We start from the raw sequence: 16,186 nt of genomic DNA, 5'->3' as shown, positions 1-16,186 counted from the left end.
CCCCAGGAAAGGTCTATTGTTGGGAAGAAAAAAGGATATTAACAGAAATGTTATTAGAACTTTTCAGCTGCTTTCAACATCTCACAATGGACAAAAACAAATTAGTAGTATTCTACTCTTCTGTACTTCACCTTGATCAACATAGTGGAAATGTTGTACATTATAGACCACATCACTTCAACAGTAACTGCAAATGGCTCTTCATGTGATTTGAAAATTTTGCCTATTTGCAATTAAACTGAATCAAAAATGAATATTTTTCATTTTGATTTGCTTTCATGAGGTATATGATATATGTTAGCACAAAAAGAAGGATTCGGATTATGTGACTAACACCACTAACAATCAACATACCTAGATCCTAGTGTTGCTGTGGATGTCTCAGCTATAGTATATTTAAAGAGCTCTCAGAGTATGCTTGTGACCAAATCAAAGGTTTGGTGCCATTGCCAATTAGGCCTATGTCTTCGACACTTTCTCAAGCAGGATATTCTGTTCTGTTCTGTTTATGCACACTGAGCCTGGATAATTAAACCTGATTTGACTTTCATTTTGTGATATGCTAGGAAGACCTTGAGATGACAAGGAATAAAATATTGTCTGCATGTCAAGATGGATTACCATGACAAAATACATTCTTTCTTCTGTGAACCTTGCCAAACACCAGCACCACTGGCATTGCTGTCCTTCATATCAGCCACCTTCCATATTTCAATAAACTTCTGAGGCAAATAGAGGTACAGCACTAATTATCGGAAGGTATGTAAATGAATCAATGTTCGCCCCCGGGTGCTATGAAAGAAAAACACTGTCAATCAACTCAATGTCGAGCCTAGAGAAGATGACAAGCTCTGCGAATTCTAATCACCTGGAGGGAAGGAAATGCCAAGACTAAAGGAAGATTAAAAAAAGACTCATTTAGAGAACACAAGGAGGCAGACGTATTGTTAAGTCAGCAATTAGACAAGCACAGCTGACTTTTTAGCACAGTCCTGTGGCCTACTGGAGAGCAACAAAGAGAGAGAAGAGGGGTTTGAGGGAAAGTGTCAATAGGAGAAATGCAGTTATCTGTTTACCCTCCATGTCTGGTAACAGAATACAGTGATGACTACTCGTTGTTTAGTAATGAAGCAGCCTATCTGTGCAGATTGTTTGCTGGAAACAAACAGGGCATACCATCTTTTCAATCTACTTTGTCTGCTGGAGCGGAGCACGTTTCATCCAGAAGACTTGATTAAAGGCTCCCAGAAGGCAGCCATATCTTGAAAGGAGAGAGATGATGACTGAACTGATTAACGCTCACTCACAACAGTGTCAATAGTGCCCATGTCTCATGAAACTATGGTTGTCCTGAACACTCCCACATGGGTACACATCGGTCAAGTTCCATACTTATTCATGTTTTCAATCTCAGAGTGGTTCGGTGGAACAGAGACTTTGAAGCCTGTTTGCATGTAGTGCTACCCTTGGCATGGATATCACTGTTTGGCATCCATGTTCCTAAATGTTTGCATCAGCTACCTGACCTGACTGAGAGCATGACGCAGATAGCCTTATGACACAGTTCCTTGTTGAATTACAATTCCAAAGTTGAATTACAATTACAATTCCAAAATGAACCTGTACAGTTTAGGCGATTTACACACATGCCAATAAGACATAGAAGAGATGCCTGGTTAAGCAGTGCATCATAAAAAAAGGCCATACACTCTTCACTTGAGTCAGAAAATCAAACAGCAGACTATAGAAAAGACTGTTTACTTATTTTCTCACCACATGCAAGCCAATGGAATTCTATTCACAGTTCTCAGAACTGGGAAAGATTACTTAGACTCACACTTGGAATACCAAGCCAATCACAGCACACACTTTTCAGTGCTGTGCACAGGGGCCATAAAATAGTCTATGATTATAAATATAATGCAAGCCATGAACAGCACAAATGGTAATTCAAACCGACTACTGGGCCTAACACAATGTACATCTAGTTAAAGACTTTCTACCTCGCAGTGCCATATTTACAGCCTGATTCTGTCATTCAGTAAGATTGCTGTGAAAAAAGATCCATTACATATGAATATCATTTCAATTGGTACAGTACTGAGGGAATCCATATGTAAAGAGGCACTTACTGTGTTGCTTGAGTTCCCGTTTAAATGTAAACCACTGTCAAAAAGTGGGGAGGATGCTCTGCTACTCTGATCACTGGCTGGTCCTGGAGAGCCTGAAATACATCCCAGCTGGTGAAAAATGCTACACACCACCATGTTCTGTTACTGAGTTTCTTGGCTACTGTGGTTGGGTTTACTGAAACAAACGCTGTACACTAACTCATGACCACATCATAGTAATGAACAAGAAAGGGTGAAAAAGCCTATATACATTTGAAAAGGCACTTAAGATACCAAAGGCTCTAGGGAGAGAGAGAGATGCAGCATATAAACAGCTCCTGGACTATATTTCAAACAAGGTTTTTGGCTTTATGGTGGTCTAACACTTTGCTGTTGCCTCCTGTGGAGCTGTGGAATATGTGTGAAGGTGTGCTGCAGCACAGTGAGAGCTCACATCTAACTCCTCACCTAATGGGAGCTTTAAAAAGGCAGGTGCCTCCCTGAGGTACCTCACAGTGATGGTAACTTCATCTCCAGCAGTACGCAAGAGATGAACCTGACCAGGAAATGAGAGACAGGCAAACAGGGATATGGACAGAAAGAAGAGCGAGACAAAGAGAAAGAGAGAGAAGGGAGGTCCCCTTAATATTACAGGACAGTTGAAAAGATATAAAGATGAGATATCATTAAAGGAGCAGCTTGTTAACATAGAAAATTACTACACCATACTTGATTGACTAAAAGTTCAGCACTGGATTCAAAATGAAATAAAATATAAGCTTGCAGCATAGTTTGAGATGAATGAATTACAAAGAGTTCTGTAACCTCAACTGAGTTTTCATGTGATCATGTGATCATAGTGGATAACTGCTGCTATGACAAGTAATTACCCTCTCAGTGCCTGCTAACTACAAACTGCATCATCCTCTAAGCATCAGAGTTTGAAATCACAATCCAAACATGCGAAAAGCTGATCTTCAAGTAATTAATGCTTTACTATTTTCTAAACATCATAACATTTTGTTCTTTTAACAGAACTGGTTCAGCACATGGTTATATATGCTAGCTAGCCTTTGATCATATGATCAAAATCATAAACAGATGAATTACTAAATCTTTTAAGTCAAATATCCCTCTCTGATTATAAAAAAAAAAGCATTTGTAAAGTACATCCACAAGGAAACTTAATTTATCAACTCTGGTTTAACAACTCTGTGTTAAATACGGTTGGTAGGAAACAAATCTAATCTAATCAATCATTCAGTGTGTACAAACAGTTTATTACAGTTTTTCTCAATTGCTTTGGCACAATTTTCAAATAAAAATGTATATTTTCGAGCCAACCTGTGAAAATCCGCATATCATTGGTCACTTATTCAGAACTGATTGCAATTTCTCATTCTTTTAAGCCAACTGCAAATGTTTTAACATGTCTATTCAAATAAGTACAATTGTTCAGAAATAGCACACTTACCAGATGCATATAGCTTGCAGATGAAACCTAGTTATGTTGCTTCTTAGTTGAACAGTTGTGTTTTCTAAAACATGTAGGATTTCATTCACTTGTCAAAATTAGGCATATATTTGCTATCATCACTGGGTAGTGGTAGTTCAATGGCTAAAGTACTTGACTTATAATCGGAAGCTTGCCAGTTCAAGCTCCCCCACCACCGTTGGGCCCCTGAGCAAGGCCCTCAGTTATGCAAGTTGTGTTCAGTCATAACTGTAAGTTGCTTTGAATAAAAGTGTCAGGTAAATTGATGTCATAGTTGTTTAATGTCTAATAAAATGGTAAATTGCCTATCACGTGAATTTTGAACTTCACTAGTGAATGAGGAGTTTCTCACTTTTCTTATACATTCTCACATCAACCAATCACACATCCTGTAAAGTTAGCTGAAACGTTCTTAATCATGATTTATGAATATAATCAAACATATACATAGGACTTAACTGTAACAGAATCACTACAATTTCTGAATGTGGAGGAATGTGGAGAGATGAAGACGACAAGTAGCCTGTTCATGAAGAGGAAGAGGACTAGTAATGCATGATGGAGGAGAAGACAGCAGAACAGAAGAAGAGGCTGAAGAGTAAAAAGGACAGATGACTGTCCCAGATGAAACACGGGCCACAATAATTAATCATGTAATTACCCCTGGCCTTAAAGCAACTAAAAGTCCACTGCATTCCCTAAACTCTTGCTATAAGAAATATATGAGCCCGACAGTATGGTACAGATGCAGTAATGTGATATATATATATATATATGTCAGGCAAATATGTCGGCCAAGGAGACTACCTTGTGCTAGTGGCAGAAGAGGAGTTTTACATCTCAGCAGGAGCAATACTTATATACTTATAAGTATATTCTATGAAGTAATACAGCATTTGTACTTCTCTGAAACTGATTCTAGACTAAAATTGATTTGACATTTTGTTTACTGTATATATAATGGAACTGGAAGGAAGTAAAATCCCTCGCACCCTTGTATTTGTGGATGAGGCTGGTTTCAATTTGGCCAAAGGCAGAAGGAGTGGCTGAACTATAATAGACCACTGAGCTATTGCGGATGTTCCAGGACAGTGTGGAGAAAATATAGCAATGTGCACTGCAATAACTGAGAATGTTGTGAGGACATATATCTCCAATATTGGCACATCCAACACCCAGCATCTCACTGTAAACTCTCTACAGTGATCATGTCCATGAGAATCAAAGAGACTTGGTAAGCCATGTCTTGCCAAATTTTGTAATTTTGTGGAATAATTATAAGCTTCCATCATGCAAGTTATATCAGGGAATGGTTTATTATTATGGTATCATTATGTAATTTCTGTCCATTAAAGGATACGGGTGGAGTTCTTTCCACCAGTTCTTTCTCCATGCTGAAAAGAATTCCTTGGTTGGGTTCAAGATTGGACACTTGAACCCAACCAAGGAATTCTTTTCAGCATGGAGATGGAAAGTATATGATCACATACTCAAGACCAAATGTCATCATTTGTTGCAATTGATGATGCTTGTGATCATATGAAAACAGAACATTGCAAGGGATGGTTGAGGCATGCAAGAATATTTTTTCTCTCTTGCATTACAAGGGAAACTATGAGGTGTGATGTTGATGAAAATCTTGGATGATGGGCATCCAGTGAGGTAGGTATTGTAGTATAGTGTAGCACTACAGTTTTAGCGTTTTACTGTAATGCATACTACTGTAAGTTTTTAATAGCATATTCTTTCAACAGCATATTTTTTTCTGTAGTGATGTATTTTTTTATTTTTGTGTATTACTATGTTTCTCTATATACATTTTCTGTTTTGCTGTTTACTGGATTGCACAATGTTCACACTATCTGTAAAAATAAATGAGTTACAAGGAAATGTGCATGCCCTAGAGAACAGTGACAGTCAATGTCAATAATATGACACTGGTAGAGTAAAACCTTCAATGACAAAAAATGACACTCTGATACAGAAAAACTGTCCGTGTCACTAAAAAAGTAGTAAACCACTTTGTTTTTAAAATGTATTTTAAATCATCTGAGTCTTGAGAGCTTTAAGAATGTTAAAACTGTTTGAAGAAATAAGCAAAAGCAATTGATAAAAACTGTAAAAGAAAAAGGAGGTTAAGCCCCTGAACCATTAAACTCTCCAATACCTGTGTGAAATTGGCACTGTATATGCCTCAGATTTTAACTAACCTTGTCTCAAGCATTTCTGCTAGTTTGTGCCACTTAATTTTCTGTTTTTGCTACTTTACATAGGAATGTAACTAGGAAAAAGATTGCACCCCGTCACGCCGGTGATATAGCTAATATTTGGTTCAAATCAGATATATTGGAGTCCCGAATTCACATCAATTGTACAATGTAAAGCAGCACAAATTTAAAAATTCATAATAAACCAGCACAAACACTGTATTTAACTTTTATACAAACTGAACTTTGTAATATTTTATGAATTTGAAATTGTAATACTATATGGGTTATACAATTTGTTGGTTAAGACAATGCTCTGTTTTATGATTGCATTACAATACTGCTCCACATAGATTCCTTCATATTCATGATAGGATCTACACTGCTCATATGATCACATGATTCCCTCAGTTTCTATGCTTAAATGTCAGTGTTCACAAAGAAACTACTACTACCGGGACAGCTTGACTTAGCTACATCATAATTTTTGGAGAGCAGGATCATTGTCTTTTGACTTCCTGGTTCTGAATATGTAGGTAGGTAGGTAGGTAGGTAGATAGGTAGGTAGGTAGACAGACAGACAGACAGATAGACAGATAGACAGACAGATAGACAGATAGACAGACAGATAGATAGATAGATAGATAGATAGATAGATAGATAGATAGATAGATAGATAGATAGATAGATAGATAGATAGATAGATAGATAGATAGATAGATAGATAGATAGATAGATAGATAGGTTGGAATTATGCTTGTGTTTTGAAGTGTGTTTGTGTATGTGCATAATCACATACAATGATCAGCCATAACACTAAAGCCACAAGTCACTAAAGCCCCGTGTCCCAGCAAAACAACTCTGACCCACTGTGGCATGGGCTCTACAAATCCTCTGTAGGTGTCCTGTGGTGTTTGACATTACCATCAGATCCTGTGAGTGATTTGAGTATAAAAGCTGATTTCTGTCCGTAAAACTTGAGTTTGAAAAAGGCACTATATAAATGTGACTAATAATAGTAGTAGTAGTAATAATAATAATAATAATAATAATAATAATAATAATAATAACAAGTTGCATGGTGCGGCCTCCATGGATTTGACTTGGTTTTCCTGCTAATCCTAAAATCTGGGGAATTGGGAGACCAAGTTAACACCTTAAACTCCTTGTCATGTTCCTCAAACCATTCTTGAACAATTTTTGCAGTGTGACAGGTTGCATTATCATAATGAAAAAGACCACTGCCATTAGGGGTATACTTGGTCTCCAACAATTTTCAGGTAAGTGGTACATGTCCACATGAACACCAAGACCCAAGGTTTTCCATCAGAACATCATACTGCCTCTGTCGATTCGCCTTCTTCCCATAGTGTAGTCTTCCTTAGTAAGCAACACACATGCACTGGGCAGTCTATATGATGTAAAAGAAATGGTCATTTTTCAGACCAGGCCACTTTCTTCCATTGCTCCATGGTCCAGTCATGTGCTTTTGGCGGTAGATGGGACTCATCAAAGGTGTCTGACTGGTTTACGTCTGTGCAACTCCATTCACATCAAAATGTGATGCACAGTGTTCTGACACCTTATCATTATTAATATTTAGAATGCTATTAATTGATGTGGCAACATGTCAATAAATGTATTTGAATTTGAAACAGAGACAGCAAGCGCAAAGGAGCGAGAGATTGAGAGAGAGATAGAGAGAGAGAGAGAGAGAGAGAGAAAGAGAAAGAGAGAGATAGAGAAAGACAGAGAAAGAGAGAGAGAGAATCACCAGTGTATTGCAGACTTCCTAAAGTATCTGCCCTCACTGGAGGCTGCGTGTGATGAATCTACTCCCTACTGATTTGTTATGGTTGAGGTCCAAGAAAAAAAAAGAAGAAAAACATTTGTTAGATAGAAAAGGATGGCATACACTTCAGTGGGACATCTGCTGCATCTGTGATCAATCTTACATCACTTTCATTTCAACATTGCAGGCACGAATAATGAAACATCTGATGAGCGAATACTCACAACATCTTCATGTGTGCACTTCTCCACATTAATGCCATTGACCTACATAAGACAGAGTTTTCATTAGAAAGTTTTTATAGAAAACTGGCTCCATATATATTGTTATAATCAAAATTTGGCAGAATGCAGTTCATTATTGTCCATTGCACTTTACCTAAGATTGTAGTCAATGAAAGAACCCAGTAATTATATTTGAATTAATTTTGTTTTTTCACCTCCTGTTTGAAGAACATATATTGAACATATTGATACATTTAAGTTTATACCACCCTACTAGAGATTGGTCTTAACATAAGAGATCATTTTATTTGCACTGAAAGTTTATTGCTTGAAAATTTCTCTTGTTCAGCAGGAGAATCGTTACAATTACTTTAATTTTCAAATATATCACTAATATAATTATTTTCCCTTTGGTGTGTGCCTAGTACCTGTTTTGTATTTTAGATATGTAATTCTGTTAGTTCTCATAACCAACTAAAACTGCTCAACTGCATAATTGTTTCTACTTTATATCAGATCCAGTCTTCTTGTTGCTGTATGTGCCACTGCATGATAAAGAGATGATATGGTAGATCAACATCACATATAAATTTCATCTATATGTATAGGGCTCCTTTTAGTGATGAGATGTGGGAACTTAAAGGGTTTTTTTTGCAGAGTTAATATCGCATCCCTTCTTTTTCATTCATACATTTTTGGTAACAAGACCCAGAATTATTACACTTTCTTGATGTCTCATTACTGCTATTCTTCAGATTCATATAATGAGATCAAAGGTTAAAACCACAATCAACCTGGAGAAAATGAATCAGAGGAGGACAACATTAGAATGCAGGTAGCATATTGCTCTGACATGTACCTAATGCCCAGGGCAGTGTGGGAAATGAGAGTGAGCTTATGCTTACTGCACTGACCTGTAATACAGCATCGCCAATAAACAGAAGCCCTGTCTGATCCGCTGCAGGCCAGACACAGTGTCAAAGGTTAATGGAGACATTAGAACAATCACTCGTTTCATATGTGCTTATGTTACAGAAATGACAATCAGCACTTGCTGCTGATGAGTAACCGCAGCATAGCCTGCATAGCTGCAAGCAAGACAGGGGGGTTAAATCTAGTTATTTTATCACAACTGACTAGTACTGCATGTCTTCAGTATCAGATTCTTGGGGTTCAAAATGTTAGTGTGTCACTACATTGAGCCAAAACTGTCTCAGATGCATAGATAAGCTGCAAGTTAAAGAGGCTGCTACTGGAAATCTGATCTGATTGAAACACTAGCAAACATTTATGAAATGGGTCTCCAAAACGCATTCTAATCCTTTGGTATCAGTTTTCACATTTCAAGCACATTCACTCATACAGGATGATTTGTAATCAATATTGTAATCAGTGCTTCTCATTTATAAGAAAACCTATTACTGGATGAGAACTTCAAAATATCTGCATGCTTATGAGGCCTTCGGTTTTGTCATGGCTAACGGCATCTCAGTCCTTTCCGTGTGCTTCAGTGCACTTGGGAGTAAGCAAACCAATATGTCCACTAGCCTCTAATTACATAGTTATCAAACAGACTGCTTTAACAGATCAAGTGGATCTCGCCTCTCCACTACAGACACTCTAAATTACAAACTTAAAAAGAGGTAATCACTGCTGACGGTAGTAAGAGTAAAATATAGTTATCCTTTACGCCTCGACTAATTCAATCACACAGAAATTGAGAGGAAAACTCAATAATGTCTTACCTACTTGATCTTTGAAAATCTTTGAAATGACCACAGGTACTTTATGCTCAGCACCTCCCTGAAAAAATTAAAAAAGCCATGAGTGTGATTTAGTTGTCCACTTTCCACCTGCTCATTGCAGAAACCACACTGCATGAACTACAACTCCTCTGCTACATCTTATCACAATCAGTGGTGTAATGGGCTTTAATATGTTCGACAAGGTTCTCTTTGATCTTTAATACAGATTCCCCATGAGCAGTCATTCACCTTGTCCATGAAGATATGTGGTCATTTAAATACATTAGCATTTTCAGTTAAATTATTGGAACTGTGTTTTTTAAAAGGGAAAGGTAGTTCAGATTCAAAAAGTAAAATACCTCTCCAGAATTTTGTTCCAACCACCTGGATTTGCTTATCAGTTCAAATCAGTAGGCAAAATTAATTAGTGAAATCAACTAGGTGAAGCAAATCATGGCAGGAATTTTTACTTTTTAAACTTTTACTTTTCAAAACTGAATTTACAGCCCCCTGAAAAGCAGACAAAAAACCTACTTTGATACTCAGACCAAGGCCTCCAGTTGCCTGTCTTCGGAGTACAACAGTTCTGTGCTTTAAAAAATGGGAATTTAGTTGGTAAAATTCATCTGGATGAACTGTTCGACAAAGGCAACATTCATAGCTTGGCATATGCTTATTCTAATCACACAATTAGTCAGCACCAGCTCAAACAAATACATATTTGTTACTAACTCAGTACACACATACTAACTCAGTTTCTTTCACTGTACTCAGGCAGCACTGGGGCCCTGAGAACAGGCCAGCTGATGTTGGGAAAGAGAATGTGTCCCAACCTTGCACAATATGGTTTAGAATGTGCCGCTTGACTGAGACGTCAAATGTAACAAAAAAATATTCTAATGCCACTTCTTCTGCTCATCATCTGTAATTTATCAGTAACACAGTCACTCTCCCATACCACATTGGTACTTCCCACAATGGTAAAAAAAATAAAGTGAAAAATAATGTAGGTTCGGCTCTTCTGCCTGAAGCAGTCTGTGTGTGAAAGTAAATCTTTTTTTCAGGAGAATAATTCCTTAGTACTTACGTTTACATGATGTGCCCCACCACCTATGCATACCACGTCCTGTTTCTGAATGGTCAGCATCTCTTTCGTTAACTTTAAACGGATGTCGTAGGTATTGTTGGTATTTTCGTCATACAACAGGGCAAGTCCAGTTTTTGTCTTTAAACACAAAGAACACATTTTTGAGGCTTAGTCAGTATGCAGAAAATAAATAATTTAGGGGTTTTGTTTGTTTTATGTTTTTTTCTCATTTATTAAAATTCCTATCAATACTCTAAATTGTATTAGTCTCAATAGATGATTCAACATGTTACAGAGGCACTATTTACAAGATTTCCAACATAAAACTAAAGATAATTACCAGCCAAAGCTTTCCATTCATCTCTGAAATATATCTAAATTCAGTAATAGTGCTATTTCTAAGAACTTTAATGGACATACATCATTTTTGTTCCTGTAATTTCATGGTGTTAGTGGGCAAGTTTTCAGATATAAAATTCACCAAACCGCATAGACCAATGATATGCTCGTGATTTAAAAGTGCATTTCATTTCTGCCTCAACTCTAAAAAAAAGAAAAGTCCAGGTGGATTTAATGAACCTTTCTGTGGAGACACTTGTTTCCTTTAAGGAATATGTGCTAAAGAAAACTTGCTTTTAGGTCTGTACCACTCTGAAATGTTATTTCAAGAAAATAAGGTGCAGATAACAAAAGCTTTACAAGCTTAGTTAATTTAGTTACACGCTGAAATTAATCCCAAGAACACATTGTTCTACCTGGTAAATTGAAAAACATTCTGAATAACATGAGTAAAATATAAACAGGCCCATAATTATTATGAACTGGCAGGATGGAGAAAAGCCGGATTTGTCATCCTGGAGCTTTCCTTTTCTGAGGCTAATTCAGAAAGTAGAATGTCAAAAGCAATATGAGTGCAGCTACTTAATATATAGAGATCTCTCCTGTCAGCAATTCCTTCCATTACTTTACTGACCTTACTATAACAAAAAAGGAATACAAATGGTTTGAAAAGAAAAGCCAGCTAAAGTCATAGTCAGAGCTGAAACTGACACAAATCATACATGTTTTAATTGTTTTCATATTTGCAGGTCCCTATGAGCATGGAACCAATTTGTGGACACCTACAGCTACCTTCTCCTGGCCTAGTTCTCTTCCTGACACTATGAGCATTCATCCCAAGAGATACTAAGATTTAGGTCAAGTGACTCCCCCACCAGCTCCAAAGGGATAGGATAATTAATCAAAGATTTGAGTCATAGCCTGACACTACAAGAACACTGGTAGAATATGCACCAGGGGATCACCATTGGGACTCACAAGTCTCTGTGAGACTAATAATAAACTAAACGTTCACTGCTGGCCTGCTGACCCATGTGAACATAACACAGTTAACAAATGCTGGCTAACTAGCATTTAATAATTAACATAGGGTTAGGAGTGTGGGAGGATTACATTACAATATTGTATCTACACAAATCTTTCTATTGACTTGAGGTGTACATCCATTTAAGTCACAACCTTAACTTTGAAATGAGTAGGATGTATTTGGTCATAATATATTAATCCCAAGAACACTTCACTTAAATTAAGGAATACAGTAGATTTACTTTAGTAATAATATCACATTATTTGACAAACTCTTGATGAAGTTTGTGGCTGAAGAGATTTGTCAAGCACTTTGCAGGCTTTTTCTTCATTTTAAATATGTGAGGAATTAAGAACTAGAACAAGAGAAAATGCTTTACTGTGTGAAATCAGCCCTCAATTGCATGTAAAACAGTGTTTTTTTATTGCTACACATTTCAGCAGCATATGGCATGCAACACAAGAAACATCAGCATGGATGAGGAGTATATGTGGTAAATCTCAACCAAGTGGTAAGTCCCATGCATCTATTGACATTTCCTTGTTTTTCTTTACATGCCTGTCTAAAGGACAGTGCTATTTCAGCACTAGAAAAATCCAGCACATCACACATTGATCTTTATCTGAATGCCCAAATGATCTGCAACCTGCTTACAAGAATTAAAACTAAATACTGCTCATTGATTTGTACAGGATGGAATTCCACAACCTTTTAGTTTGCATCCAAAGAAGAGAATCTGGATACCAGTTTGCCTCAATCACAACAGTAATTAAAGGAGACTGGAGGTCGACTGCTGATTGGAGATCAGCTCTGATAATGTTGTGCTCCTCCCAGCCTGGTATTAGCCAACAATATTGTCTTTCTCCACTGCTAGAACGGATGAAAACAGGTGTCTAGTGCAATCTAAATGGTTTCCTTTCCAAAGGGAAGCTTAAGCATAAACTGAGGTGCCTCACACCTATTATAATTTTCCTCATAATTTATCTCCTTGTCTCATAACTTTTCACATATTGGAGATATCAGTCTAAGCCACAAAGTGCAAATTGTAAAACTGTAATCTGTGCAATTCTGATTATCGAGAATATGGCAAAGCACTCTATAGAGAAAAATTGTCTTGATGGCCAACATTACGCTTGAGGGTGCAATAAATGTGGAGGCTTTTCTCAGGAAACTGCAGCATGCATTCTCAGTGAGGGGAAGGACATATACTGAGTCTCAACTTAAAATGCTCATACCTGGTCTAATCCTGGAGGAAATAAAGTGCACTGAAGAGAATGGCCACCTAACATTTACAACCCAGTACGTGACCTACTACCAAACTACTTTTAGGCAAACAGTACAACAACTGTGTGAAATGGAAGACCCTGGAGGATCAACAGAAGATGTAAATAGCTAACCAAGTTGAAGTGCCAGAAAACTAGCTAACCAGTGCAAGGCCTATCAAACATTTCCATCTTAATGAAAGAATTAATATGCCCATCCACTATATCTTACATGATTGTGTTCATTTGTGATTGTTTCTGATTCTATATTACATTTACTAAGTGTATCTATAATGTTTCTGAATGCCTCTATATCTATTTTGTATGCACGATATGCCACTGTCACAGAAAGATGTTCTCTGAATTGGGGTCTTCGAGGCCTCATCCAACCATTCCACACATTCCCATTTTATTCACCTCCCCTCTCTCCTTCACTCTCTACTCACATCTGACTCCAATCATGTGTAGTTAGACTGGCTGATTTTTGAGTAGAACCTTCATGCTGGAAAATGGATCTTCAGATTTTCAATGTTTATTTGCGCACATGGAGTATCTGGAATGACCATATGGCTACCTTCAACTGGTGTCGCTCAGGCATCATTGACTTGATTGTGCTATCTGCACTGCTTGGTTCTGTACCTGACAGTAATTAAGGAGTGAGTCTGAAAATTTGCTTGTTGTAGATCAGTCACCTCTAGGACCATCTCTGATATCCCTGTAATGATTCTTTAGGCACTCAGGCCCAACTTTTGCTACTGGTTGCCCCTATACTGCAATGTACAGTGGGTATTGCTTCAGTCCATTTTACCCCTTAATTGTGGAGTTAAGTCTCTTTGATGACATGGTTTGCACATTCTGCCTCTCATGGGGCTTGTGGCCTGTAGGGACAGTGCAATTTCCAAGTTATTATCAAAAATCGGCAAACATCTTCACTACCTACACAGTAAAGTGTGTGCCTTGGACTGACTCAATTTATTCAGGAAGTCCCCAATGGGGAATTAATTCCCGCTCTAGTATTTTAGCAGTGTGATTGACAGTGCCTTTTGCTGGTGGATAGGCTTCTATCTAGTGGGAAAATTTGTCATCAACCACCAAGACATTTTGTTTTCCTTCACACTTCGGCTTCACTGTTACATAATCTACCTGTAAATGACAGAATAAGCCAGGAAGTGCCAGTGTTTTCCCAGCAGAAATCTGCATTTGAGATGTTGCATTGACTTTGTGACAGGCAACACAATTCTAAACAATTGTTTTTGCTTGCTATACTCTCTTAGACTGACCTTCGAGCTGCATTGCTTTTGGGAAACCCAACAAAGCTTAGATTTGCTAGGGAGAGCCACAGCTGATAGATGTGTCATGTGTTATCAGTAGAGAAGCAGTTCAGAAATAAATATTGAAAAGGAAGTCTCTCCCTAAACACAGTATATTAAAGACAACTGTAAAAGAATTTATGCAATATTCAAATTTGAAGTATTCAAATTCAATATGTATTCTAAACACTTAATCACTCAATAATTTCTTTAATTTCTGTTTAAAAACACCTGACTTACCCTCAGACTGCAAGTACTCCATGGTATCCAAATTATTATCATTTGTAATGAAATAGGCAAATTACTTCATGTTTGCATACATGGAATTGTCAAATGGCAACACCACCACTGTCATCCTAATCGCCAGTGATTCCTTCACAATCATTATTTTCTTTATAAAAAAAAATAATAATAAAAACAAAAAAAAAACATTAACATGCAAGGGAGCATATTAAAATTCATTCTTGCCCTGAATCAAAATGGAAATGAAAAGGCAAAGCTGGAGTAGAAATAATGAAGGAAGGAAAGGAGATAGGCCTCTTTACTGGGTCAGTAAACATCAAGACAACATTAATACATTACCACCCAGCTGATCTCAGGAGTAATTAGAGAATCATTTGCAAGTTGAGATTGTACAACGGTTCGTATATAAGATAGTTATGTTAAAAGTCATCAAGGAGAATTAGAGTAATTCTGTGAAATGGCATACCTAATGATCTATATTTGCAATATTTACTGGATGGAGTACTGATGAAATACATAATGAATGTATTTGTCTCTATGACTTCTCATTCTGCCAATGATGGACATAACACTGCAAAAAATATAAAGAATAAATATGAAATATGAATTATTATGGGAATGACTCCTGTCATTTTTATTCTAAGGTTAAAATTCATTGAATGTATGGCTCCTATCAAACTCCCTAACTCTAAGATAACACGAGTCACACAAAAAATTGATTATTTGCAACAATGCATATAGGAATTGTGACGTCCCGAGTGCCGCAGGGCGAGGAACAGGACGAACAGACTTCATCGACGTAGACAAACATTTATTATAGGGCACATACAACTTTGGTACTCACATGCAATGATATAGATAAATACAAACATGTGCATTGAAAATGTGAAGAAAAACACATTTAACAGCAATGACATGAACAAAGGCAATGACCAACAAAGATACACACACCAGCAGGGGTTTAGATACGTACAATCACATTCAACCATGTGCAGGTGTGTGCAAACAAGGAAGGCGTGGTTACAAATAATACAAAGTGAAGTCGCACTGCACGCGGCGGGCTGTACCACGTGACCAGTGGGACTGGGAGCAGTCTGTGACAGGAATCCCTTTCATAATGGAAACGTACCATTGCTGGAGTTGAGAGGAGATCATCATTTGGGGGCAAGTTGTATACAGTGTTAACTTCAATAACTGTGCGCATTATGATGCATTAGGGCTCCAGTTAGCAACAGCAAAACAGATTTTTTTATTTATTTTTTTTGTATGTGAAGATTGATATAATTCCTCATGGAAGTCCAAACATGCAGACCATACATCTGCCTATTTACAGATCCAAGTGTT

At 37.3% G+C, this 16,186-nt stretch overlaps 1 protein-coding gene across 2 annotated transcripts in view; it reads right to left on the bottom strand.

Annotated features, from left to right (window-relative positions):
• sntg2 (syntrophin, gamma 2) overlaps positions 1-16,186 on the bottom strand; it is a 37,551-nt gene that overhangs the window by 17,123 nt on the left and 4,242 nt on the right. For both annotated transcript variants that reach the window (XM_081722248.1, XM_027002453.3), the window contains 7 exons: positions 10,662-10,799; positions 10,109-10,165; positions 9,575-9,632; positions 8,744-8,787; positions 7,830-7,871; positions 2,580-2,667; positions 2,133-2,224 (listed from right to left, as the gene is read on the bottom strand). In XM_081722248.1, coding sequence (XP_081578374.1) covers positions 2,133-2,224; positions 2,580-2,667; positions 7,830-7,871; positions 8,744-8,787; positions 9,575-9,632; positions 10,109-10,165; positions 10,662-10,799 — 519 coding nt within the window. The remainder of the gene's footprint in view (positions 1-2,132; positions 2,225-2,579; positions 2,668-7,829; positions 7,872-8,743; positions 8,788-9,574; positions 9,633-10,108; positions 10,166-10,661; positions 10,800-16,186) is intronic.

This window comes from Electrophorus electricus, chromosome 10, assembly GCF_041902795.1.
Source record: "Electrophorus electricus isolate QZ-2024a chromosome 10, ASM4190279v1, whole genome shotgun sequence".
NCBI lineage: Eukaryota > Metazoa > Chordata > Actinopteri > Gymnotiformes > Gymnotidae > Electrophorus > Electrophorus electricus.
Note: the sequence above shows the minus strand (reverse complement) of the source record. Positions and strands in the feature narration are given on the sequence as shown.